This window comes from Bos indicus, chromosome 6 (assembly GCF_029378745.1).
Source record: "Bos indicus isolate NIAB-ARS_2022 breed Sahiwal x Tharparkar chromosome 6, NIAB-ARS_B.indTharparkar_mat_pri_1.0, whole genome shotgun sequence".
Lineage (NCBI taxonomy): Eukaryota > Metazoa > Chordata > Mammalia > Artiodactyla > Bovidae > Bos > Bos indicus.
In genome coordinates this window covers 4192165-4220151 of record NC_091765.1, presented here as the reverse complement: position 1 = coordinate 4220151, position 27987 = coordinate 4192165, and the positions used below count along the sequence as shown (strand labels likewise).

General features: G+C 42.8%; 1 protein-coding gene across 1 annotated transcript in view; it reads right to left on the bottom strand.

Moving 5' to 3' along the window:
• QRFPR (pyroglutamylated RFamide peptide receptor) overlaps positions 1 to 27627 on the bottom strand; it is a 62190-nt gene extending 34563 nt beyond the window's left edge. The window contains exon 1 of the mRNA XM_019962198.2: positions 26843 to 27627. Coding sequence (XP_019817757.2) covers positions 26843 to 27182 — 340 coding nt within the window. The 5' untranslated portion in view covers positions 27183 to 27627. The remainder of the gene's footprint in view (positions 1 to 26842) is intronic.
• Positions 27628 to 27987: the final 360 nt, after the last annotated feature.

Sequence of the window (27987 nt, the reverse complement as noted above, 5' to 3'; positions counted from 1 at the left end):
AATACAATATTTAGATATTCTAAAAAGTCTTTGCAATAAACACTATAGCACTGGTGTGGGCTGACACTAAACAATGTTCAAAATAGAAAGAAAAGAAAATGGGAAGTGGATTTATAATTTTTCTCCCCCCCCTCCAGTTTCATTGAGATAAAATTGACATATAACCTCACATTAGTTTAAGGTGTAAAACATGACTTGAAACAAGTATACACTACAAAATGATTGCCACAATCAATATAGTTAACATCTATCACCTCACAAGGACCTACTGTATAGCACATGGAACTCTATTCAATACTCTGTGATACTTTATGTGCCAGCTTGAATGGACCATGGGGTGCCCAGATGTCTGGTTAAACATTACTTCTGGGTGTGTCTGGGTGTGTTAAACATTACTTGAGGGTGTTTCCAGAGGTGATTAGTATTTGAAATGATGAACTGAGTAAAGCAGATGGCCCTTCCCAGTGTGGTAGGGCATATTTGTCTTTTGAGGGCCTAAATAGACAAAAGGCTGGAGGAAGGTTGAATTTTTTCTCTGCCTGACTGCTTGAGCTGAGAAACTGCTCTTCTGTCCTCAAGACCCCTGGTTCTCAGGCCTTCAGATTCAGACTGAAATCTGCAACACTGAAATCTGTGGTTCTCTGGCTTTTCAACTACAGCACCACACGCTTTCTTGGTCTCTGACTTACAGACAACAGACTGTGGGACTTCTCAGACTCCATAACTGTGTGTGTGTCAATTCTTCACAATAGATCTTATACACACATGTACTATTGGTTCTGTTTCCCCGAAGAACCCTGACTAACATGCTTGTCTTTCAACTCTTTCCCTACACTTCTCTCATTGACTTTTGCAGCTCTGCAACATCATGAAAGTCTCTCTCTGCTCACCTTTTCTTTGCCCTGTTTAATGCCTTCTGGGCTTCCCAGGTGATGCTAGTGGTAAGAACGCGCCTGCCAGTGCAGGAGACACAGGTTTGATCCCTGGGTCAGGATGATCCTCTGGAGGAGGGCATGGCAACCCACTCCAGTAATCTTGCCTGGTAAATCCCATGGACAGAGGAGCCTGGCAGGCTACAGTCCATGGGGTCACAAACAGATGGACACAACTGAGTGACTGAGCACACACAAACACACACATCATATTTTTCTAGGAACAGCTCCGATTTTACTGCAGTAATAAAAATAGTCAGAGAGCTAGGTGGCCTGAGGCAAAAAACCATGTAAGATAGCCATTTTTCCATGCAGCCACCACGTGCATCTTTTGGCATAATCTCATCTCAATCTCATCTCATCTCTTTGCCTTTGTCACGGTCTATTCCACACTTGCTTGCTCTTTAGAAGAAAAGCTAGGACAAACCTAGACAGTGTATTAAAAAGCAGAGACATCACTTTGGCAACAAAGGTCCATCTAGTCTAAGCTCTGGTTTTTCTAGTAGTCCTGTATGGATGTGAGATTTGGACCATAAAGAAGGCTGAGCACCGAAGAATTGACACTTTTGAACTGTGCTGTTGGAGAAGATTCTTGAGAGTCTTTATTTCCTTGGACTGCTAGGAGATAAAACCAGTCAATCCTAAAGGAAATTACTCCTGAATATTCACTGGAAGGACTGACAGTGAAGCTGAAGCTCCAATACTTTGGCTACCTGATGCAAAGAACTGACTCATTGGAAAAGACCCTGATGCTGGGAAAGATTGAAGGCAGGAGGAGAAGGGGACACCAGAGGATGAGATGATTGGATGGCATCACCAACTCAATGGACATGAGTTTGAGCAAGCTCCAGGAGATGGTGAAGGACAGATAGGGAAGCCTGGTGTGCTACAGTCCATGGGGTCGCTAAGAGTTGAGCACGACCGAGCAACTGAACAATTCCACACTCACACATTCCAAGATGAATACAAACTTCTACTTTATTAGCAACTCAAATCAATTTTTAAAAATTAACTGTTTCATAGAAATTGCATCATCAATTCCTCCAGTTTAATAATTCAATTCTGAGAGTTGGCTGACACAGAGTATTGCCACGTGTAGCGATGGAACATAACCATGACACTGCTGAGTTCTGATGGGTTTGGTTTGCTTGTGGGCAACTGTACTTGCTCTAACTTGATCTCCTTTACAGTAGCAGTTTTGACCATGACCTACAATAGGAAATATCTTTACATTATTTACATAGATGTGAAATTTAATTTCTTACTACATGTGTTTATACATACATGATTATACTTATACATACACACACAACTAAAATTTTACTATGTAAATGCTCTTTGACATTCTCTATTTATTTCAGCTTTTTTCAAAAATTGCTAATCCTGATGCACAAATGACTAATTAACAGGTTGCAACTTCTAGTTTGAAATTCACTGCTCCAGAATAGTGATGTCTCTGCTTCAGAATAAAGTTCAAACTCCTTCCTATAGCACTAGAAGGCTCTTCTTCATGATTTTATTTTCCTCTCCAGCTTCATCTCTCACCACTTTCTCTTTGCATGCTAAACTTCAAGAATACACAGCTACTCACATTTTCTAGGAAAATTGCTCTTTCCTCAAAATCTTACACAACATAAATTGTGTACTGTTCACCCTTGTATTTGAATTCAATATAATGACTAGCATAAACTGCTGCTGCTGCTAAGTCACTTCAGTCATGTCCGACTCTGTGCGACCCCATAGACGGCAGCCCACCAGGCTCCCCCGTCCCTGGGATTCTCCAGGCAAGAACACTGGAGTGGGTTGCCATTTCCTTCTCCAATTCATGAAAGTGAAAAGTGAAAGTAAAGTTGCTCAGTCCTGTCTGATCCTCAGCGATCCCATGGACTGCAGCCTACCAGGCTCCTCTGTCCATGGGATTTTCCAGGCAAGAAAACTAGGGATTCAAAAAATATTAGGTGAATCAGTAAGTGAATGAATAAATGAACCAAGGAAAAATTATATAAAAATCTATTCAAAGAATGTACTTTGACAATAACATTCCACAGATTTCACTCTGCAAATGCAGGTTTAGGCTACAGAAAGGCAAAAAAGCACTCAATAAACTAGAGATTTACTAAGGAAAATTATAATTTCTGGAAACTAGAGTGAACAGTTTCATAAAAGCTTATTTACTTTGAGGAAATGTTCCCCATTTAATTTGGTTCAGCTGGATTGTGGCCATCAACAAATCAGACAGACAAATAAATTTGACTGTGTATTACATTCCATACCTCCTTGGTATAATGATGACTTGGAAAACTGGAGCTGTAATAGCATAAGTCCTGGTTACTGTAGTAACTGCTTCTGTGGAATAATAGACAATCAAAGAGAAATATTTAGCCTGTCTATTTGCTAATGAAAAATGCTTCAGTTCAGTTCAGTTCAGTTGCTCAGTCGTGTCCGACTCTTTGCAACCCCATGAATCGCAGCACTCCAGGCCTCCCTGTCCATCACCAACTCCTGGAGTTCACTCAGACCCACGTCCATCGACTCAGTGATGCCATCCAGCCATCTCATCCTCTGTCGTCCCCTTCTCCTCCTGCCTCTAATCCCTCCCAGCATCAGAGTCTTTTCCAATGAGTCAACTCTTCGCATGAGGTGGCCAAAGTACTGAAGTTTCAGCTTTAGCATCATTCCTTCCAAAGAAATCCCAGGGCTGATCTCCTTCAGAATGGACTGGTTGGATCTCCTTGCAGTCCAAGGGACTCTCAAGAGTCTTCTCCAACACCACAGTTCAAAAGCATCAATTCTTCGGTGCTCAGCCTTCTTCACAGTCCAACTCTCACATCCATACATGACCACTGGAAAAACCATAGCCTTGACTAAACGGACCTTTGTTGGCAAAGTAACGTCTCTGCTTTTCAATATGCTATCTAGGTTGGACATAACTTTCCTTCCAAGGGGTAAGCGTCTTTTAATTTCATGGCTGCAGTCACCATCTGCAGTGATTTTGGGCTTAGTGGTGGCCTATTACCATCAGGGAAAATAATCTGTCCCAAAGTGGAACACAGGAATGGTGCATTAGAGATCAATGGTGTATTAGAGATCAATAGTGTATTTGAGACCTATGGGTCTCAAACTTCCTTGTGAATTTGGTTCTTGTTAAAATGCACATTGTGATTCACTAGGTCTGGAACAGAATCTGAGACTGAATTTCTAACAAGGTTCCAAGTGATACAATGCTACAGGTCTACTGCCCAGACTCTAAATAGAAAGTTCAGTTCAGTTCAGTAACTCAGTCATGTCCAACTCTTTGTGACCCCATGGACTGCAGCACACCAGGCCTCCCTGTCCATCACCAACTCCCGGAGTTTACCCAGACTCATGTCCACTGAGTTGGTGATGCCATCCAACCATCTCATTCTGTCATCCCCTTCTCCTGCCCTCAATCTTTCCCAGCATCAGGGTCTTTTCAAATGAATTGGGTCTTCACATCAGGTATCCAAAGTATTGGAGCTTCAGCTTCACCATCAGTCCTTCCAATGAATATTCAGGACTAATGTCCTTTAGGATGGACTGGCTGGATCTCCTTGCAGTCCAAGAGACTCTCAAGAGTCTTCTCCAACACCACAGTTCAAAAGCCTCAATCCTTCAGCACTCAGCTTTCCTTATGGTCCAACTCTCACATCCATATATGACTACTGGAAAAAGCATAGCCTTGACTAGATGGACCTTTGTTGGCAAAGTAATGTCTCTGCTTTTAATATGCCATCAAGTTTGGTCATAACTTTTCTTCCAAGGAGTAACAGTCTTTTAATTTCCTGCAGTCACAATCTGCAGTGGTTTTGGAGCCCCCCAAAATAAAGTCTGACACTATTTCCACTGTTTCCCCATCTATTTGCCATGAAGTGATGGGATCAGATGCCATGATCTTAGTTTTCTGAATGTTGAGCTTTAAGCTCAACAAGCAAGAAAAGCATTATTTAAGCCCAAATAGCAAGAAAAGCACACAATTTTTATTATTTTTTTGCAGACATCTATATTTAATGTCTACATTTTAAAAGTGGCAAGTTTGAGAAACAAAATTACATCTACAAAAGCCTCACATTGGCATTACTGACCTGAAATACTAGAGTTTCTAATACAATAGTTTTTGTAAGACTATGGGATCATCATGTATGAAGCATTCACGAAAAGTACACAGTTTACTGAAGACGTTCTCTTTTGATCCTAGGCAGCATTATTACCATTTCAAATATTTGTGTTACCAAGGTAACTGGGCCATAAGCGGGTCCTATGACCGCTTGACCTAATGACTTGTGCTGGAGGAACTGTTTCAGGCAAACAGCAGCCCTTCCTCCCTCCACAGGATTCCAAATTAAAGGGAACCAGTAGTATTCTTCCCAGAATAAGATATCTTCCAGTTACCAGTGAAGCAGCATTTTTCATTGACATCAGGAACTTCAGTTGTCATCAATTCTCTACATTGCTACTACCTAGAACTGAAACATCTTGAAAAGATATATAAAAGTCACATGGAACCCAAACAGCTCACTATACTATTGTGGCTCATATTCCTCTAACTTAACTTTTTTTTTTTCTGTTAGATTTCCTTTAAGTTTTTAATGGAAGATAATCAAATCCCAGTCTCATAGAGTCAGCTTCCCATGTGTCACTAACATCTATAAGTCAAGAGTTTTTGACAATAACAGAAAAATGCAGGTGTAGTTTTCCCCCAGTTCCTTTCCTTGATTAAAGCTTTTTTGTTTTGTTTTGCTTTTGCTATATACCTTTTTCCAAGGAGAGAAAAAATGGGGACTATATATAGAGGTGCTTTAACTAAAGAGAAAGTCTTTCTCTGGAATGTTTACTACAATAAAGACTATTTAAAGTGAAGTCTGTCAAGGATAAAAAACAAATCCAATTTAGATAACTCACTAAGGTTTATACTTATCTGACATGAAATTCCCATCATAATTATTGAAATAACTCTGCAAATTATCACAGAGAGAACAGTTCTTCCAAAGACTTGAGAATTTCATAGATAAATTTAAAGGAAACAATTAGTCAATTAACCTCTTTGAAGTCCACACAAGCCTAGTGTATTCTGCAGCCTCCAGGAATTTCCCAAGGAAGGAGCCCAAACTACATCCTGCTTCATGTGTCAATCTTGCCACACAACGGCACTGCCTTTTCTCTCCAAGTCTGCTGAAGGAGATGCTCTGTGTGGGTCTCATGACCTTGCCCCTTCTCCCACAGCCCTTTGCTGACTGGATATTGGGCCCAAAGTCAAAGTCAAGGCCAAAGTCAAAGCATATTATGCCCCAAATCAAAGCTTCGCTTTGGGCTAAGACCTAATAAATTAAATAAAGATACAGTGTCAAATGAAGCTAGAGGATACACAGAAGAGACATAAGCAAGGGTGGAGACCACAGGATTTTGAGGAAATAGAAAACCGGCGATTCATGGGGTCGCAAAGAGTCGGACACGACTGAGCGACCTGATCTGATCTGATCTGAAGGATGAATAAATAGAATAGGATGAGTTTTCCTAGCTTTGTTCTCTCCTCAACACTTCACTTCTTAACTAAGGAAAATATTTGCTAGATATTTCCCTCTAGGGGCCATTTTATTAACCAAATTGTGTGGGATAAGTTGGGGGGGTAGATATTAGGATAGGGTATTTGCATGAATAAGACTGAGATTTAAAGGAGAGAGAGAGGAAATGGGAGAAGGAAAGGGACAGAGGAAAGGGAACAGGTGGAGAGAGAGAAGGAAAAAAAAAACAGGAATAGGAGAACAGCAGAGAAGGCGATGGCACCCCACTCCAGTACTCTTGCCTGGCAAATCCCATGGATGGAGGAGCCTGATGGGCTACAGTCCATGGGGTCACGAAGAGTCGGACATGACTGAGCGACTTCCCTTTCACTTTTCACTTTCATGCATTGGAGAAGGAAATGGCAATCCACTCCAGTGTTCTTGCTTGGAGAATCCCAGGGACGGGGAAGCCTGGTGGGCTGCCGTCTATGGGGTCACACAGAATTGGACACGACTGAAGTGACTTAGCAGCAGCAGCAGAAGAAGAAGAAAGAAAAAAAGAGAAAAGACTGACCAGGTTGGCTGGATAAAGGAAAGGACCTAAAGAGCAAGGATGTCCACAGTATAAGTGGAACATACTCATGGTAACTGGAATATACTCAAGATAACTGGAACGTAGTCAAGGGAGCTTCTCTTGGGGAAGGATGGGGAGTGTAGCACAAAGGAGTTGAGGAGTCTAGAGGTCCAGGATTACCAAGGGGGAGGGCAAGAGTCAGTGGGAGGGCTTTGCATTAATACAATATGGCAACATTGTGTCTGCAGTACAGATGGCCTGAAAAGACACCTGAGACTTGCAAGTTGAGAAGAGTCTTGTGGGACATGACAAATTGTGACAGAAAACACCTGAGTGGAAGAGAAGAAAGAGGTTTTAAGAAATAACCTTGTGAAAAGTGAGCTAAAACCTTAAAATTTTTTTGAAGTAAAATTTTAAATTATTTTACGTGAGTGTTGGTTACTGGACTATGTTTCTTAGAATGTGATGCTGTACCTAGCCTGGGCTACCTATAACACTAGGATTTATTCAGGCTACCAAGAGTAAAGCAGAAGGCAGAAGATATGAGACAGTAGAAAGACTTAATAAACCAAAGATTAAACACTGTGGTAGTAAAAAGCAATCAGATTTAAACAGCAGGCCTTTCAATTGCTGAAGGGAAGCAAAGTCACATTTGTGGCTAAGCTCTGGAGATTCATGACTTCTCATGGTGTGTCCCACACAGCTGCCTCTTTCAGTCCCACTTCAGTTTCCATGAGATCTACTTCTCACCATCCTTAAATTAAACACAGAAGCCCTTTTCCTTTATTGCTGAAAAACAGCCTCACCGAAACTCCAATTATTTGAGGTAAACTGAATCTTTGCTCATTGTGACCAAAAAAGCAAAAGTCAATGCAATCTTATTCTTTTGCACATCACAAAAGTAAATACAACTTATTCCTTAAAAGCCTCAAACATCAGTGCAATGATAGATAAGATTATATACATTAATTCATTAAAAATATTTATTGATAACCTCTTACATGATATCAAGAACTTTCTATTGCTAGGCAACAAACTAAGTGCTGGATAAACAAGACAGATGAAATCTTTGACCTTATGGAACTTACATTCTAGTGAAAGCATTAGTCGCTCAGTAGTGTCTGACTCTTTGTGACCCCATGGACTGTAGCCTGCCAGGTTCCACTGTGCACAGAATTCTCTAGGAAAGAATACTGGAGTGGTTTGTCATGCCCTTCTCCAGGGGATCTTCTGGATCCAGGGATCGAACCTAGGTCTCCTGCATTGTAGGTGGATTCCTCACTGTCTGAGCCACCAGGGGAGCCCATTCTAGTGAAAGACACCAAATACACACACACACACACACACACGCATGTATGTATGCTTGCTTGATAAGTCGTTTCAGTCATGTCTGACTCTTTGTGACCCTATGGACTGTAGCCCATACCAGGCTCCTCTGTCCATGGGATTCTCTAGGCATAGTGGGTGGCCATGCCCTCCTCCAGAGGATCTTCCCAATTCAGGTATTGAACCTGTGTCTCTTATGTCTCTTGCTTTGGCAGGTGGGTTCTTGACCACTAGCGCCACCTGGGAAGCCCATATATATGTAGATAGATAGATAGATAGATATACACAAATAAAGTGTGTCTTCAAAGTCATAAAGTTAGATATGTTATTTCTCCAACACTGAAAATCTAATTTGAATAATGTGCTGGCTGAATCTACCGGCTGTTTTAGCATCCTGAAGACACAGTGTGAAGATCTACATTTTAAACCTAATGATTCTATTTATAGGTAATGTGAAATTTTCAACAGGATCTACATCTTACTCAAAGTGTTATTTTATTTCATTAAGTCTCACTTACTTTGCTTTAAGCGCGAGATCAGTGCTAATTTCTAAGCCTCCAACACTGTTCTTGTAAAGAAAGTAAAACTGTTCTCTTAAAATGAATTTACTACTATTTCTTTCTCAGAGTCCATTTAAGACAATCCCTGCTTGGATCAGTTTCATATTGATACTAAGACTACAGTTTGATCCAATAAAATTCCTCCTCATAAAAAGAGGTTATTATCTGTAGATATTACAGCAAAGGGAAAGTTTTAAAAAGCCAAACATGGGGTTTCATCTGTAGATTAACCTCACAGTTCCTTCTGTATCTCAATCAGTATGGACTCTGTGTGTGTATTAGTAGTCCAATCATTAGTGGACTGGTGGGAAGAGCTATTGAGAGTCATTTTGCAGGAGTTTGAGCATGAGTTTTCATGAAAATGAGTTTGAGCAAGCTCCAGGAGATGGTAAAGGGACAGGGAAGCCTGGCATGCTGCAGTCCATGGAGTCACAAAGAGTGGGACATGACTGAGCAACTGAACAACAACTTCTCATCAAGGTTTCTGAGGAAAAGATGATGGCAATTTTTTCATTTCAAGAAATGTGTCCTCCAGGTCCCAAAACAGTATCTGACATCTAGGGGTCAAACTGTGTAGGCCAATACCATAGGCAAATGGTGCAGAAGTAGATGGTGAAGAATAATGCATTGTAGAAACTGTGCCTCTTTCCAGTATAGCCACTATGTTAAAACCTCAACACTGAAGCAGATACCTTCAGATCCTGGAACCATCAATTCCTACCTATATGAGTTTGAGCAATTTATTTAATGTGATGATGACAAATTGTAAAAAAAAAAAAAAAAAAAAGGCTACAGATTTCTTCCATGACTCTCTGCAACTCCCTGCACCCACCATTAGCAATGTGACTATGCCACTTCCCTCATCAAGCCGAGAGATCTCTATTTCTCCATTCTTTGAATCTAGGCTGGTGCTGTGACTTGCTTTATCATAGAAGTGACATCTGCACAACTTCCAGTCCTAGTCTCGAGGAGTCTTCAATCTTCTGCTCTCACTCTCCTAAAACGTGATGCTTCTGCACAAGGAATGCTGGGTTATCCTAATGGATAAGGAAACTGCATGGCTAGAGATGACCTGTCTCCACTGAGGCCATCTAAACAGTGAGCCTCCATTAGGCTACCAGAGGACTGGAGTCTTATGAGTGACCCCAGGTGTGTGCTGTGTGCTCAGTCACTCAGTCATATCTGACACTATGACCCCATGGACTGTAGCCCACCAGACTCCTCTGTCCATGGGATTTCCCAGGCCAGAATAATGGAGTGGGTTGTCATTTCCTATTCCAGGGGATCTTCCCCACCCAGGGATCAAACCCAAGTCTCTTGCATTTCCTGCATTGGCAGGAGGATTATTTACCACTAGTGCTACCTGGAAAGTCCAGGTGAGACTAGTAAAAAACTGCCCAGCTGAGCCAGGCTAAAACTACCAACCCACTGAATCATGAGCAAATAAACAGAGTGTTTGTTAATCTACCAGTGTGAGTAGTTATGCAGAACAGATAACTGATACATAGCACCATCTCTTTGTCCCTTCATTTTCTCCCATGTAAAATGGGAATAATAATAGACTTGCCACATAGAAAACTCTATATTAAGAGTCTGGTATTCATTTCAGTAATATTCTCTCTTCTCTACAGAGCCGATGAGATTCTAGCATCCAGAATTGCCTGTGTTAAGTTGCTTCACTCGTGTCCGACTCTTTGCGACCCTAGGGACTGTAGCCCGCCAGGCTTCTCTGTCCATGGGATGCTCTAGGCAAGAATACTGGAGTGGGTTGCCATGCCCTCCTCCAGGGGATTTTCCTGACCCAGGGATTAAACCTGCATCTCTTACATCTTCTGCATTGGCAGGTGGGTTCTTTACCACTAGTGTTACCTGGGAAGCCCCAGAATTGGCCAGATCCCAGCAAATCTCACATGCCAGCAAGAGAGAGTAAAGGACAGCAGTCATGAAACTGACGTCATTGCTTCACCACGGCCATGACTCTGGTCATGTTCCTGTCAAGTTGAGGTGCCTGATGCACCTTTTCATGCCATCAGCTGGGCAGCAGGGATGTTCACAAGGTAACTGGCAGCACATATTCATAATCAAGGGAGGTTCAGTTGGGGTGGGATGGGAAGGGTGGCACAGAGGAGTTGAGGGACCTTAAGACTCTGCATTATAAGATGGGGCACGATTCAGTGGGACAGCTTGGCACTGACACGGGCATGGCAACACTATGCCTGCAGCCCGGAGTGGCCTGGAAAGAGGCATGAGCCTTGCAAGGAATTACAAAAATCTGTATCAGCCCCAACAAGTTTTTTACCACTTAATTCTCCTCTAGGGATATATTAAATATTATTGCTTCTGAGACAAAAGAAATCAAGCAGTCTTTTATTTTCTGAATACAAATGATTATTTTGAATTTTTATAATAGTCTGCATGTGGAAGTGAATATTTTCAAGATTTTAATAACAAAAACATCAATGGGCCAGATTATTTGTAGTTGTTTTATATAAATACATTATCATATGTATCTGAGATATTAGTAACATGGTACATACAGTGTTTTAATTCTATCACCCTTATTAATTATAAAACCATTCTACACACAAATGCACCTAACATTTTAAAGAATTTATTGAAGACATTGGCTTATATCATTATATAAATTTCATGTGTACACTATATTTTGACTTCTGTATACACTACAGTGTCTGTGTGGTGTTGCGCTCAGTCGCTCAGTCGTGTCTGACTCTTTGCAACCCCATGGACTGTAGCCTGCCAGGTTCCTCTGTCTGTGGAATTTTCCAGGCAAGAATACTGGAGAGGGTTGCCACTTCCTTCTCCAGGTAATCTTCCTGACCCAGGGATTGAAACCGTGTCTCTTGCGCCTCCTGCACTGGCAGGTGGACTCCTTACCACCGTACCACCTGGGACATCCACACTACAGTGTGCTGCTGCTGCTGCTAAGTCACTTCAGTCATGTCCGACTCTATGCGACCCCATAGAAGGCAGCCCACCAGGCTCCCCGTCCCTGGGATTCTCCAGGCAAGAATACTGGAGTGGGTTGCCATTTCCTTCTCCAGTGCATGAAAGTGAAAAGTGAAAGTGAAGTTGCTCAGTCGTGTCCGACCCTCAGCGACCCCATGGACTGCAGCCTACCAGGCTCCTCCGTCCATGGGATTTTCCAGGCAAGAGTACTGGAGTGGGGTGCCATTGCCTTCTCCAGCACTACAGTGTGCTCACCACCAAAAGCTTAGTTTCCACCCACCGCCATAGAGTTGACCCCTTCACCCTCCTCCCTTCCGCTTTGGTAACCACTATTCTCTCCTATATATCTATGTGTTTATTTTTTGTTTGCAACTTTGAATAATAGCCTGCTTCCTCTCATCAGGTACCAGGAAGTGCCAGGTTTTTAAACGTGAGGTCATTCATTCTTGCAGCAGCCCTGTAAGGTGGGCCTAGGTTTTCCCAAGCCTATAGACGAGGAAACTACCGCAAACAGAAATTAAATAAATCTCCTAACATTAAACACTGTGTTTGCCGATCTATAATATTTTTAAATAGCTCAATTTCATAAGGAAAAGGTTTTTAAAAATAATGTAAACACTTCATAAATGTATTCAAAGGCACTTTGAAGTTTTATAGGTGAAAATATGTAAATACTAGCTGCTTCATGGAGAAGGCAATGGCACCCCACTCCAGTACTCTTGCCTGGGAAATCCCATGGACGGGGGAGCCTGGTGGCCTGCCGTCTGTGGGGCTGCACGGAGTCGGACACGACTGAGTGCCTTCACTTTCACTTTTCACTTTCATGCGTTGGAAAAGGAAATGGCAACCCACTCCAGTGTTCTTGCCTGGAGAATCCCAGGGACAGGGGTGCCTGGTGGGCTGCTGTCTATGGGGTCAAACAGAGTCGGACACGACTGAGACGACTTAGCAGCAGCAGCAGCAGCTGCTTCATACTGAAATCCAATGGGAAATCACAAGAACTGGATATACATTAATATTTTTGTTAAAATATAGCATGATGTAAAAACTCCATCTTTGTTGTAGTTTCGGGGGCCACACTGACCATTGTGGCGTAGCATCATCCATTGTTAACTTTTTCACTTGGTCTACTAATAGGAGGAAATAGAATGCAAAGAAATGCAACTTATAACCTAGTTAATACAGGAACTGATAAACAGTGGAACAGAATTAGAAACAAGATAGCGTGGCTCTAAACTACATGCTCATTTTCACTGCACCAAACTATCTCATCTATTTCTCCCAGGATACAAGAACATGTTATCTTTTAAGGAGACTTCTATTAGTCCTTAACAAAGTTCAACTATTCTGGAACGAAAGGTAATGTATTCCTCAGAAACCCAGCCAAAAGAACAACAAATTTAGTTTTGCATAGATAAATATAATAAACACTTCCTCGAGTACTTCAGAATCCAGTCATTAGAAGTCTTTAGCTTTAAGACAGGGAAGGAGATAAGTTTAGCTTCTGCTGAATCCTTTTGAGACACTGGCTGAGGGGGAAATGGCCAAGATGAAGACCTGTTCACTGACCTTTCAATAATTCCTTAGCAGGACTTCCCTGGTCGTCCAGTGATTGGGAATCTGCCTTCCATTGCACGGGATGTGGGTTTGATCCCTCGTCAAGGAACTAAGATCCCACAAACTGTGGAGCAACTAAGCCTGTGTGCCACAACTACTGAGCCTGTGTGCTCTAGAGCCCATGCTCCAAAACATAAAGCTAGCCCATGTGCCGCCAAGAAGACACAGTGCAGCCAAAATTAAACAAATCAGTCTTGTAAGAAACTCCTTAGCAGGAGAAGGCATCGCTCCAGTATGGGGTGGGGGATGGGATGAGCAGCTGCATGGAGGCTGGTCTATTAAGGAGCACATGAATGTGATGGCAGCAGCGGAGAGAGACGTGAGAGGTAAGCAGGCAGCAGCGGAGAGAGACATGAGAGGTAAGCAGGTGGCAGCAGAGAGAGACGTGAGAGATAAGCTGCTGCTGCTGCTAAGTCGCTTCAGTTGTGTCCAACCCTGTGCGACCCCATAGACGGCAGCCCACCAGGCTCCCCTGTCCCTGGGATTCTCCAGGCAAGAATACTGGAGTGGGTTGCCATTTCCTTCTCCAACGCATGAAGGTGAAAAGTGAAAGTGAAGTAGCTCAGTCCTGTCTGACTCTGAGCGACCCCATGGACTGCAGCCTACAGGGCTCCTCCGTCCATGGGATTTTCCAGGCAAGAGTACTGGAGTGGGGGTGCCATCGCCTTCTCCAAGAGGTAAGCAGGAGAGGCTATTCACAACTCTGATTGAGCTTGCTCCCACAGTACCTACTCCAGAGCTTATGCCTGTGGGAGGGCATCAAAGAAACTAAAGACAGAGGCCTCCTGTTCGGGAGCTCATAGTTCCCATTAGCTGGACTCAGTCCAGTAGACACAGGTAGGCAACCCTGTCAAGTGCGTTTATCTGCCTCGCACGTCTTCCTTCAGGACAACATCCTGTCAATAGTCCAGAGTTCCCAAGCAGCAGTGTGGTGGCTAAGAATCCACCCGTATTCCCACCACAGTTGTTAGGTTGGCTTGTCACACTCACAGATTCCGTCAGTAAGATTCTGTCAGACAATTCACAGAAACAAGCGACAGCACAAGGTCAACATGGCATCAGCCCCCTATGTCTCTAGCCCCACAGGAAGACCTCAAACCTGAAGGGCCAGTGACCAATGGTACACACAGCGGGTGCTCTGCGGGGAAGGATGCCCCCAGCACAACTTAAAGTACAGCCAAACAGTTTTTACAGACTTCCACAAAAGCCCGTAGCTGAACGTTAAGTGGGAACATGGAAGGAAGTCCAGAGTTTAACTAAAACCAAACTAGGGGGATGGATGAGAAACAGTCAGTCTCCCATGAGACGGAATGAAACCACCTCACGGCTACTTACTAGGCTTTTCTCCTTCCCAAGAGATGTCACCCAGCATTCTGCCAAGACTCACGTCAGACGGTGGTTGCTGTGCTGTGCTCAGTTGCTCAGTCATGTCCAGCTCTTTGTAACCCCATGGACTGTAGCCTGCCAGGCTCCTCTGTCCATAGGTTTATACAGTCCATGGAATTCTCCAGGCCAGAATACTGGAGTGGGTAGCCTTTCCCTTCTCCAGGGGATCTTCCCAACCCAGGGATTGAACCAAGGTGTCTCGCATTGCAGGCGGACTCTTTACCAGCTGAGCCACAAAGGAAACCCAAGAGGACTGGAGGGGGTAGCCTATCCCTTCTCCACTGAATCTTCCCAATCCAGGAATCGAACCAGGGTTTCCTGAATTGTGGTGGATTGTTTACCAACTGAGCTATCAGGGAAGCCAAAAATACTGGAAAGGGTGGCTGTTTCCTCCTACACAGGATCTTCCCAATCTAGGGATGGAACCCATGTCTTCCGCATCTCCTGCATTGCAGGTGAATTCTTTACCACTGAGCCACCGGGGAAGCCCCAGATGGAGATTAAGCCTTGTCTTTGTGTCCTGTGTGCAGACCTATGTGCAAGGTTGCCAGGATGCCAGTGTGTAGCTGTCCCTGCAGCTCCCCACAGTGGTTCTACTCAATCCAAGTCATTCAGGTAGGGCTGACCCCGCCCTTCTGTCCTTCCCTCTCCCCAGTGGCATGTGTATGTGACTGATATTTGAGCAGAGGATTTTGAAGCATGGGCCATGATGATTGATTGTATTGGTAAGAGAATGATGCTAAGCTGCCTCAAGTCCTCAGAGTATTTTGCAGTTACCAGGAAGGATTCTTTCTCATCTTCTGATATAGATAGGATTTTTTTTTTTGAAAATTTTTTATTGTGGTAAAATATCTGTAACATAAAATTTGCAATTTTAACAGTTTTAAAGTATACAGTTCAGTGGCATTAATTACCTCACAATGTTGTGTGACCATCACTACTGTTGCCAAAACGTTTTCATCCCCTCAAACAGAAACCTGTACCTTTTAAGCAATAACTCTCTTTCCTTTTCCTTTCAGCCTCTAATAATGTCTAATCTATTTTCTATCTGTATGAATTTTCATATTCTAGATAGGCAAATAAAGTGCTTCAGTCGCTCAGTAGTGTCTGACTTTTTGCAATCCTTTAGACTGTAGCCCCCCAGGCTCCTCTGTCCATGGAATTTTCCAGCCAAGCATGCTGGAGTGGATTGCCATTTCTTTCTCCAGGGGATCTTCCCAGCCCAGGGATTGAACCCATATCTCAGGTCTGCACTGGCAGCTCCTGCATCGTCTGGTGGGTTCTTTACCACTAATGCCACCTGGAAAGCCCAGGCAAAAATAAATGAAACCATATGATTTATCTTTGGCATATGGCCTATTTCACTTAGCATAATACTTATTATCAGAATTTGGCTCATTATATATATATGTACTACACTTTGTTCATTTATCTTGAGATAGGGAGTATAAAAAATGAAAGCCTATAACTCCAAGGACCATTTTACACATGCTTGAAAATAGACATCCCAAGAATGAAACCACAGTGTAGAAGAAAGTGAAGCTGGGCACAGACGGAGACTGCCAATGCCCTGGAGCCATTGTCGGAGGACCTAGGTCCAGCTGTGCCTGAAGCTAATCCTAATCCCGAGATTTGCAGTTCTGTGAAGAATATTCCCCACTTTTCTTAGTTTAAATTGGGTTTCTCTGCTTGCAAACAAGAATCCTAATAAACCAACCACTTGTCAAAGAACATGCTGAGCTTGTTTCATAAAAAGCATGCTGAACATGCTTTTATGTTTCAGAAAAGCAAATTATAAGAAGATTCTTTTTATTCTATGTGAACAATAAAGTTTTTCAAACTTTCTGATTGTTAAATCCTTTCCTTATTTTAACTGTAAAATGTTTTTGTCTTAAGTAGAGAGAATATTTTATACAAATCCCATTGCTGTTACTGCCAATCTCACCGTCTGAGAAAATTTAGTGATTTTCTGACCCCTGGCATCTTTCCTTCTCAGAGTGTGCACATAATTGATTCCAGGGAAGATCACCCAGAGGCCAGCCCCATGGCACAATTTTTTATTTTATTTCCAAACTGCTGTTGCTGTTGGGCCTCCTTTTGATTTATTTCTTTTATACTTTAATGAGGCTATTCCTCATCAATAGCTTTCATCATCCCTCTGAAAAGATTTTTTAAAGGCCCATAATACTGCTGATTTTACATCAATTTCACCATATTTAAATTTCCCCTGGGACTCTGAAGTTTCTGAGCTGTTCTAGAACAAATTATTATAATAAGTACAAGTGATAATTTCTAACCACTAATCAATCAATAATAAAACAATAATATAGACCTGAAGAAGTTCAGTCTAATCTCTCTGTTCTGAACTGGCCCAAAGAATTATGATCTTATCATCAAATAAAATTTTCACAACTTCTTTTAATAACCCACTTCACAGTTCATCAGCTCAAAATCTCTAAAAATTCACCTAAATTTGTCATACTGTGTTCAGTGAGGGCTCTTTCTTTTTCTCCCTTCCTCCCTCTGGTCCTCCTTTCAGTAAAACTGTTCTTTTTCATATGAAATCTTATGCAAAACCCTATCTATTAAAAAGAAAGAAGGGAGTTGTTCTGATGAAGCTTGAGAGTTTTACCTCATCTGTCACAAGTCACCCACCCCCACCAGCCACTATGGCTTGGATGTGCTAGTTTAGTATTAGAGTTCTATTCTCCAGATGACAGAAAACTTCTAACCTTTCCTTGCATAACTTAGATCCCAACATTTTTTTTTAATCATTTTTTACTTTTTGAAATCCATTGGGAAAGACTCCAAAAAAAGTTAAGGGCATCAGTATAGATGAAATTGGCTGTGTACAATAAAAGAATTGCCTCAGAGTTCCATGTTGGACTCAATTTTATGCAACCTACTTCTGTATTTTCTGAGCATTCTGACTGCAACTGCTATTAAAAATACATAATAGCTACAATATATTACACTGGTACATGTGACTGGTATTGTGCTATTTAAGCACTTTACATACATCCTTTCTTTTCACCTTTATAACAGTCCAAGTGTTGGTGCATTCATCCTACATCAGTGGTTCTCAACCTTGGTTATAAATTACAATATTTTCTATCAGGAAACTTGAAAATCGGATACCCAGGGATCACATTGATACTCAGGGTTCAATTAAATCAGAATCTCTAGGGGAAAAGAATCAGGCATCATTTTCAAAACTGCAGGTGATTTCCTGTATTTTTCCAAGACTGAGAGCCACTACTCTAAGAGGCATTCTGATGCTTTACATTTTATCACCCAAGGTGGAAGTCCTCAAGTGTAGACAAGGATATACACTTCCCTCACTGATGCAGCCATCACCTAGGATATTTTTGGAATTCCTTTTTTCAGAAGAGCTTTTACTCAATTTTCCAACAACCATTAGAAAATTCTTTTCATTGCCCTAAGCAGGATTGCAGGGAGAGCCAGGGAGCTCTTTGTACACCCGGGGAGACCATCCTTGCCCCCGGCTGTGACTACACTCACAGCAGGATTAAAGTGGGCACAGAGCCCTGCCAACAAGGGACCACTCCACCCTCTCCCCAAACACTCCCCAGTCACCTTATTAATGCTGAGATCCATAAAGAAGCCTAGAATTAGAACTGACTTTCTACCTCCAATAAAGATCAAAGACCCTGCCTGCCTCAACTAAGGCATGGTGCAGCCAAATAAATAAAATAACCCCTTGGGCCTCAAGTTCACATGTACCTCAGTCACCGTGAAGCCTATTCTCTTTGACCATCCCTCGCTCCTGGTCCCAATCCAGGCTCACCCCAACTTGACTCAAGCCCCTGCTGCCCAACACTTCCACTGTGCTTTCTCACACTATGCACACTGGAACCCTGACATCAACAAAATCCTCTGTATTATCCATCTTTTCTTTGAATGCTTCCTTCCCCTTCTCGCTCTAACTGAAACCTGGCTATTCCACCAGGGCACAGCTTTCTCAACACCTACGATATCCTAATAAACAGAGCAGATACCTAGGAAATGCGGAATACAAGAATGACTCATAGTACTATTAATAATAACTTAGACCCTGGGCAGAGGAACAAAGTAGGGTGAGAGAATGTTGGAAACTGATAAGATATTCATGTGTCAGTCCAGTTCAGTTCAGTTGCTCAGTCGTGTCTGACTCTTTACGACCCCATGAATCGCAGCACGCCAGGCCTCCCTATCCATCACCATCTCCCAGAGTTCACTCAAATTCATGTCCATCGAGTCAGTGATGCCATCCAGCCATCTCATCCTCTGTTGTCCCCTTCTCCTCCTGCCCCCAATCCCTCCCAGCATCAGAGTCTTTTCCAATGAGTCAACTCTTTACATGAGGTGGCCAAAGTATTGGAGTTTCAGCTTTAGCATCAGTCCTTCTAATGAACACCCAGGATTGATCTCCTTTAGGATGGACTGGTTGGATCTCCTTGCAGTCCAAGGGACTCTCAAGAGTCTTCTCCAACACCACAGTTCAAAAGCATCATTCTTCGGCGCTCAGCTTTCTTCACAGTCCAACTCTCACATCCATACGTGACCACTGGAAAAACCATAGCCTTGACTAAACGGACCTTTGTTGGCAAAGTAATGTCTCTGCTTTTGAATATGCTATCTAGGTTGGTCATAACTTTCCTTCCAAGGAGTAAGCGTCTTTTAATTTCATGGCTGCAGTCACCATCTGCAGTGATTTTGGAGCCCCCCAAAATAAAAGGTGACACTGTTTCCACTGTTTCCCCATCAATTTCCCATGAAGTGATGGGACCAGATGCGATGATCTTTGTTTTCTGAATGTTGAGCTTTAAGCCAACTTTTTCACTCTCCTCTTTCACTTTCATCAAGAGGCTTTTTAGTTCCTCTTTACTTTCTGCCATAAGGGTGGTGTCATCTGCATATCTGAGGTTATTGATATTTCTCCCAGCAATCTTGATTCCAGCTTGTGCTTCTTCCAGCCCAGCGTTTCTCATGATGTACTCTGCACAGAAGTTAAATAAGCAGGATGACAATATACAGCCTTGACGTACTCCTTTTCCTATTTGGAACCAGTCTGCTGGTCCATGTCCAGTTCTAACTGTTGCTTCCTGACCTGCATTAGGTTTCTCAAGAGGCAGGTCAGGTGGTCTGGTATTCCCATCTCTTCCAGAATTTTCCATAGTTTATTGTAATCCACAGTCAAAGACTTTGGCATAGTCAGGCTTTGGCATAGTCAATAAAGCAGAAATAGATGACTTGACTTCCCTGGTGGCTCAGATGGTTAAGCGTCTGCCTACAATGTGGGAGACCCGAGTTCAATCTCTGGGTCGGGAAGATCTCCTGGAGAAGGTATTGGCAACCCACTCCAGTATTCTTGCCCCTCTCCCCAAAAAGGGGCTCAAAGAATATTCATGTGTAAATGCCTTCAAATTGAGTGAGGAACTATGGCTTAAGATAATGATTAGATATTGATTTTAGAATCATCAGGAAAGTAAGGAAGAGCCCTGGCTGTAGCTTCAATGCAGAAATGAATGAGGAAAAACAAAAGACTGCATACTAGGCTTCAGTGGATACACATGCAAAAAAAATAAGGGTAAATGAGAATCATTCAAAGGGAAAGCATAAAGAAAGAGACAGAGACATAAAGGAAACAAAGGTAGAAGGAAAAGAGAAGTTTATGGGAAAGCTAGAAAGGAGAGCAAAGTGTCCCAGAGCATTACTCAGAAGCCCAATTTATTACACTGATTTTAGCTGGAAAAAAAATTGAACACACTCAGTGAATGTGGAGGTACATGTAGATATTGTAAAGAAAGATAAAAGGAGGAGGAGGAAAGAGACAAAATGAAGAAGAGTAGGCTACAGATAAGGATGGGTAAATTCTCTGGCCCCAAGAACAGAGTGGGCAAGCTTACTGCTAGAGTCTCATCAAATAAATCAGAGTAGATGAGAGACAGAACTTTCAAGGCCCTACTGTTGTTAATTACTATGGTAATAACAAAACCCCATCCTTGTAATAGTGATCAAAGAAAAGTTAGGAGCAAATGTCATTTATTATTTTGGGGGAAAGAGTATCCTGACTCCATGTGGGAAGACGTTCTGCGGAGTAGCCTGGGAACAAGTCAATCGACAGGTCAAAGACAGTGGTATCAGGATGGTAAGACACAGTATATAAACAGGATTGTACATCAGCTTTGCCACAATGCTGGGCAACACTTAGATGCTGAGGATCAGTTGTATCTCATAAATAAACTAAATGTTTATGGCTACACTTTGTCTTACTGTCATGGATGTGCCATCACTGGGCAAAAGGAAACTCAATACCTCTGCTCAGGGGTATGGTGCAAAACAAGTGTCTGGGTTTTTTTAAAGGACAAATATATAGCTAACAATTTCCACGGTTCAAATACTCCTGCCATGACCAGTGTCAAGGCAACAACATCATGTCCTGCAGCAGGGAGGTGGGTAGAGATGCACACAGTGGCTCTAAGTCAGTACTCCAGAGCGTCAGATGCAACCAGTGTGGACTGGAGCTGGCCCAGCTCAGCTTTCACACTCCCTCAGGAGATTCTCTGTGCAGCCAGGTCTGACAACCATTACCTGAAGCGGTACCTCTCAAACTTTGATGTGTGTGTGTGAATCACTTGAGGATCTTATCAAAGCATAGGCTTTAACTCAGAAGGTGGTCTTGGTCCCAAGCAAGGGAGAGAGTAGACTAAAAGAAGAAACACAAGTCATTCCCAACACTTCTGTTCTCAGAAATGTCTGAGAGGCTTTGTCACAAACTGGAGGCCCATGTTGTTGTTACTCAGTCCCTCAGTCGTGTCTGACTTTTTGCAATCCCATGGACTTCATCATGCCAGGCTTCACTGTCCTTCACTATCATCCGGAGTTTGTTCAAACTCATGTCCATTGAGTCCATGATGCCATCCAACCATCTTATCCTCTGTCACCCTCTTCTCCTCCTGCCCTCAACCTTGCCCAGGATCAGGATCTTTTCCAATGAGTCGGCTCTTCACATCAGGTGATATGTGGCCAAACCCACAGAGAGGTTTGTTTTCATCCAACTGCATTTTATTTTTCAAATCTGAATTAGTGTCAACAGCATAAAAATCTGTATTTCCAGATTCTCTGAAATGCCTTCCTTAAATAGTATTCTCAAGAGGCATGTCAGGTGGTTTGGTATTCCCATCTTTCAGAATTTTCCACAGTTCATTGTGATCCACACAGTCAAAGGCTTTGGCATAGTCAATAAAGCAGAAATAGATGTTTTTCTGGAACTCTCTTGCTTTTTCAATGATCCAGCAGATGTTGGCAATTTGATCTCTGGTTCCTCTGCCTTTTCTAAAACCAGCTTGAACATCTGGAAGTTCACGGTTCACGTATTGCTGAAGCCAGACTTGGAGAATTTTGAGCATTACTTTACCAGTGTGTGAGATGAGTGCAATTATGCAGTAGTTTGAGCATTCTTTGGCATTGCCTTTCTTTGGGATTGGAATGCAAACTGACCTTTTCCAGTCCTGTGGCCACTGCTGAGTTTTCCAAATTTGCTGGCATATTGAGTGAAGCACTTTCACAGCATCATCTTTCAGGATTTGGAATAGCTCAATTGGAATTCCATCACCTTCACTAGCTTTGTTCGTAGTGATGCTTTCGAAGGCCCACTTGACTTCACATTCCAGGATGTCTGGCTCTAGGTGAGTGATCATACCATGGTGATTATCTTGGTCATGAAGATCTTTTTTGTACAGTTCTTCTGTGTATTCTTGCCACCTCTTCTTAATATCTTTGGCTTCTGTTAGCTCCATACCATTTCTGTCCTTTATCGAGCCCATCTTTACATGAAATGTTCCCTTGCTATCTCTAATTTTCTTGAAGAGATCTCTAGTCTTTCCCATTCTGTTGTTTTCCTCTGTTTCTTTGCATTGATCTCTGAGGAAGGCTTTCTTATCTCTTCTTGCTATTCTTTGGAACTCTATTCAGATGCTTATATCTTTCCTTTTCTCCTTTGCTTTTTGCTTCTCTTCTTTTCACAGCTATTTGTAAGGCCTCCTCAGACAGCCATTTTGCTTTTTTGCATTTCTTTTCCATGGGGATGGCCCTGATCCCTGTCTCCTGTACAATGTCACAAATCTCCGTCCATAGTTCATCAGGTCCTCTATCTATCAGATCTAGTCCCTTAAATCTATTTCTCACTTCCACTGTATAGTCATAAGGGATTTGATTTAGGTCATACCTGAATGGTCTAGCAGTTTTCCATACTGAAACCTATATGCAGGTCAGGGAGCAACAGTTAGAACTGCACGTGGACCAGCAGACTGGTTCCAAATAGGAAAAGGAGTACGTCAAGGCTGTATATTGTCATCCTGCTTATTTTACTTCTATGCAGAGTACATCATGAGAAACGCTGGGCTGGAAGAAGCACAAGCTGGAATCAAGATTGCTGGGAGAAATATCAATAACCTCAGATATGCAGATGACACCAGCCTTATGGCAGAAAGTGAAGAGGAACTCAAAAGCCTCTTGATGAAAGTGAAAGAGGAGAGTGAAAAAGTTGGCTTAAAGCTCAACATTCAGAAAATGAAGATCATGGCATCTGGTCCCATCACTTCATGGGAAATAGATGGGGAAACAATGGAAACAGTGTCAGACTTTATCTTTTTGGGTTCCAAAATCACTGCAGATGGTGATTGCAGCCATGAAATTAAAAGATGCTTACTCCTTGGAAGGAAAGTTATGACCAACCTAGATAGCATATTCAAAAGCAGAGACATTACTTTGCCAACAAAGGTCCATCTAGTCAAGGCTATGGTTTTTCCAGTGGTCACATATGGATATCAGAGTTGGATTGTGAAGAAAGCTGAGCACCAAAGAATTGATGGTTTTGAACTGTGGTGTTGGAGAAGACTCTTGAGAGTCCCTTGGACTGCAAGGAGATCCAACCCAGTCCATTCTGAAGGAGATCAGCCCTGGGATTTCTTTGGAAGGAATGATGCTAAAGCTGAAACTTTGGCCACCTCATGCGAAGAGCTGACTCATTGGAAAAGACTCTGATGCTGGGAGGGATTGGGGGCAGGAGGAGAAGCAGACTACAGAGGATGAGATGGCTGGATGGCATCATTGACTCGATGGACGTGAGTCTGAGTGAACTCAGGGAGTTGGTGATGGACAGGGAGGCCTGGCATGCTGCGATTCATGGGGTCCCAAAGAGTCAGACACGACTGAGTGACTGAACTGAACTGAACTGAAATAGTATTCTTGGACTACATCACTTTCTTTTCTGCACACTTTGAAGCCCCGTTCCTAAAATGGACTCCATCCTTCTTTTTCTTCTGGAAACAGTCTGAATTACCCTTCAAGATCCCAGCCTTGATGAAACCTTCCTGACTTTTCCATGCTGCAGGGCTAAATAAATTCTCTCTTACCATACTTACCTTTTGCCCAGCTTAGGTTATTTCCTATTCTCTGACGCCCATAGAGCCACTGCTGCTGCTAAGTCGCTTCAGTCGTGTCCGACTCTGTGCGACCCCATAGACGGCAGCCCACCAGGCTCCCCCGTCCCTGGGATTCTCCAGGCAAGAACACTGGAGTGGGTTGCCATTTCCTTCTCCAGTGCATGAAAGTGACACATAGAGCCACACATGGGCTTTATTCATTTTTGTATTCTCATAGTAAAAAGCTTTGCCAACAAAGGAGATCCTCAATAGCTTTATAAAGTAAAAACCTGTGAACTGATTTCAACTGTTAGATTACATTCCCTTTAACTCTTTTTTTGTAATTCATCAGGGGACTTTTGCCATTATTATCCTATCCTGTGAAGTACAAGTTAATTCTCCTTGTACTACTATCTATAGTTGGCCTACAAGCTTTTTTTTTCCCTTGAACTTCAATTTTGGTGATGCTTATTCAATTTATAAGAACACTTATTCTATAAATCTTGTTCCAGATGAACATACATTATCTTTAAACACTTCTTCATAGAATTAATTCCTTACATATTCATGGAATGATAAATTTTTTCAAAGCACTTTTTATAATACACTTCACCCTCACACTAACTCTGAAATATATGTAAGCAATGTAGTATGCTCTTTCAGCATTTGAAGTTAAAGTGAAATGTTCACCATGAACTAGGAAAACAGGAAGTTCAAAAAAATCTTTGCAATGCCCACCTAAATCCTCAGGAGGGAAGGTCCACCAGGTACTCTTCCCTAGGCATCATTCTCCAATGATAGGGGCTAAAGATTTGCCCCATTCCACTTTCAAGCTTCTAGAATCCCTAGTACTTAATTGAAAAACAGGTCCAGACAGGTTGCATTAACCTGAATTAATGCCAAAGTAGTAATCCAAGTCTTTTGATTTCCAGTGTAAGAACCCACTTTGCTTAATTACATTCAACTTTATAAATGCTGCTATAATCATCCAGCAATACAAAGATGCTTCACAAATCTGTCTTCACAAACATTTAGAAATGAAAACTCCTGTGCCTTTTTCTCAAAAAAAAAAAAAAAAAAAGCTATATGTGATGGTCAAAAGTTTTTCCATTAATGCTGTGGAGTTAGTTACAATGGGCAATTTTAAAATACCCAAGTATAATGATTTAAATCAGAGTGCATAAGAAAGTCAGTAATCCATAAATCAATGCATGACACTGCATTATGTCTCACTTTTAAGCCAATGCTGTGTACTCTAGTGTTTGATGCGTTTCGGGAAATACATACAACATAGATGAGATGAGAAACAAAGATTTTAGCATCCTGATCCACTAACAATAAATCCAGTACAAATTAATGAAAAACAAAAAAAACAATACCAGAGACTTAAATTGAGGATCTCAAGTTGGTAATAATAGGATGAAATAAACACCCGCCATAAGAATAAAAGGGATTAGCTCAGGAACAGGTGGAAACAGCAGAGCTTCTCTCTGTTTTCCCTGTATTTCCAACCACTTTCTAAGAATTTTGATGTGGTCACAAGAGTACAGCCACCCATGAAAATACAGGTACAACCAATGCTTTCTCCTTAGGGCACTCCATAACCATTGGTAAGAATACAACCCATTACTATTTAGGATTACAAAACACATGCTCTAGCTATGTGTCTTTGGAAAGACTGGATCATTTGTGGGGAGTTCGATGTCTATTTTTCCCCACATACTACTCTCAACAATGGTTCCAAATGGTTCTCTTCCATTTCTGCTCTCCTAAGGAAGAGAAATTAATCTCTTCTCTTTCAGGGGGACTATGTTTTCTGTATTCCTTCTCCAAATATGACTCTGTCTATATATTTTTTTCTTTTTTTTTTTTTTAAGAGGACTAGATTTTTTTTTTTTTCCTGCTAATGCATTAGGTTTGTTTTAAAGTTTTAAGTCCATAAATATACTTGCACTACAAATATCTGTATAAGCAAACTGGGGAATGAGGCTGGAGATTAGAGGAATGAGATGTTGAGGCTTTTATTATTTGAAATTATCTCACTTTTATTCAAAAAATAGGAAAAAGTTCTGATAATTATGGGAAGTGTGTGTTTGCCGCTCAGTCCTGTCCGACTCTTTGAGACCCCATGGCTTCTCTGTCCATGGAATTCTCCAGGCAAGAATATTGAAGTGGGTTGCCATTCCCTTCTCCAGGGGCTCTTCCCCACCCAGGGAACTATGGAAAAGGAAGCTGAAATAACTGATGTGACTTCCCACCCCACTGTCCTGAGCCTCTTCTAAGTGCTTCCTAACTTGAGTTTCTAAGCGACAGGAAGAAAAACGGTGCAACGGAAACAAAACCAGCAAAAACTTATTTCCAAATCTCCAAGTGAGAGCAGGTAAGGAAGTTCTGAGAAAGGGCGCTGGATTCATTTGGTAGAGGGGGAAAAAAAAAAAAAAAGTAAGAAAGTCAAAAGCGCAGAGTGTGTGTTGTGGTGGGGGATTCCCTGGAAGGCTGGGGATTAGGGGAGAAGGAAAGGGCGCGAACTCACCCCCCAGCCAGTTGTTGGAGATGTTCTGGAGCATAGTGACCGGGATGCAGAAGAAGGCGATGAGCAGGTCGCTGAGCGCCAGGGAGCAGATGAAGATGTTGGTGACAGTGCGCATGGTCTTGCTGCGGGTCACCACGTAGACCACCAACGAGTTGCCAAAGAGTGCCAGGGCGAAGATGAGCACGCCGGTGAGCACGAAGGCCAGCTTGGCGCGCCCGGGCAGCTCTGGGGTGTAGACGAGCGGCCGCAGCCCGTAGAGCGAGATGAACTGCTCCCGCGTCAGGTTGTGGTCCCGCAGCAGCCGGGAGAACTGCTCCGGAGTGATGTTGAGCGATTGCATGCTGCGTGCGCCCCGAGCGCCATCCACCTCCCGGGCGCGGACTCCCGCGCAGCGGGGCGCGGGCTCCTGGAGGACCGGCCCTGCGGCCGCCTGCCGCCCCTGGAAGCCTCGGCAGCTTCTGCTCTGCGTTCCGGCGCGCGGGAGGGCTCCCGCCAGCACCTCGGGAGGTTCGGGGGAGGGAAAACAGTGCAGGGCTTTAACTCATAATCGAGAGCCAAAGCGAGGGAGATTATCCCATTGACCAAAAATGTTCCTAGTTCAAAGTTCTCCTCTTGTCTGAGACCAGGCGCTGTGGCCGTCCGGAATGCCGGAGCGGCAGTCCCCGCGCCTTTCGCTCCCAAGCCACGCGGTGAGGATGCCGCACCGGCTCCGGAGCGGCGGAGGGCGGGGCGAGAGCTCGGCTGCTCGCTGCTCACTCGCGGCTTCAGCTCGGGGACCCCGCCTCCGCACCCTCCCGGCGGGACTGGCAAACTCCTCACTGTTCCCCAGTCTCTGGAGCGCAGATCCTGTCTGGCGCCCCAGGTCCTGCGTCTGTGTAAAACTGAGTACTGTGGTTTTCCACAGTCTCACGGTTTCTCCTCTTATGAGATAATAGGGCTACAGCCAGCCAAGGCAAAATGAGATTTATTTTTAATTGTTCTCCTGTATTAAAAAATACAGCTCCTAGGAAATCACAGATAGTACAGAGAGGTCTCCTGTATCCTGCACCTGGTTTCTCCAATTGATTACATCTTGTTTAGCTATAGTACAATACAAAACCAGGAATTTGATATGTGTGTGATATATTGTGTGTGTAGGTCTATGT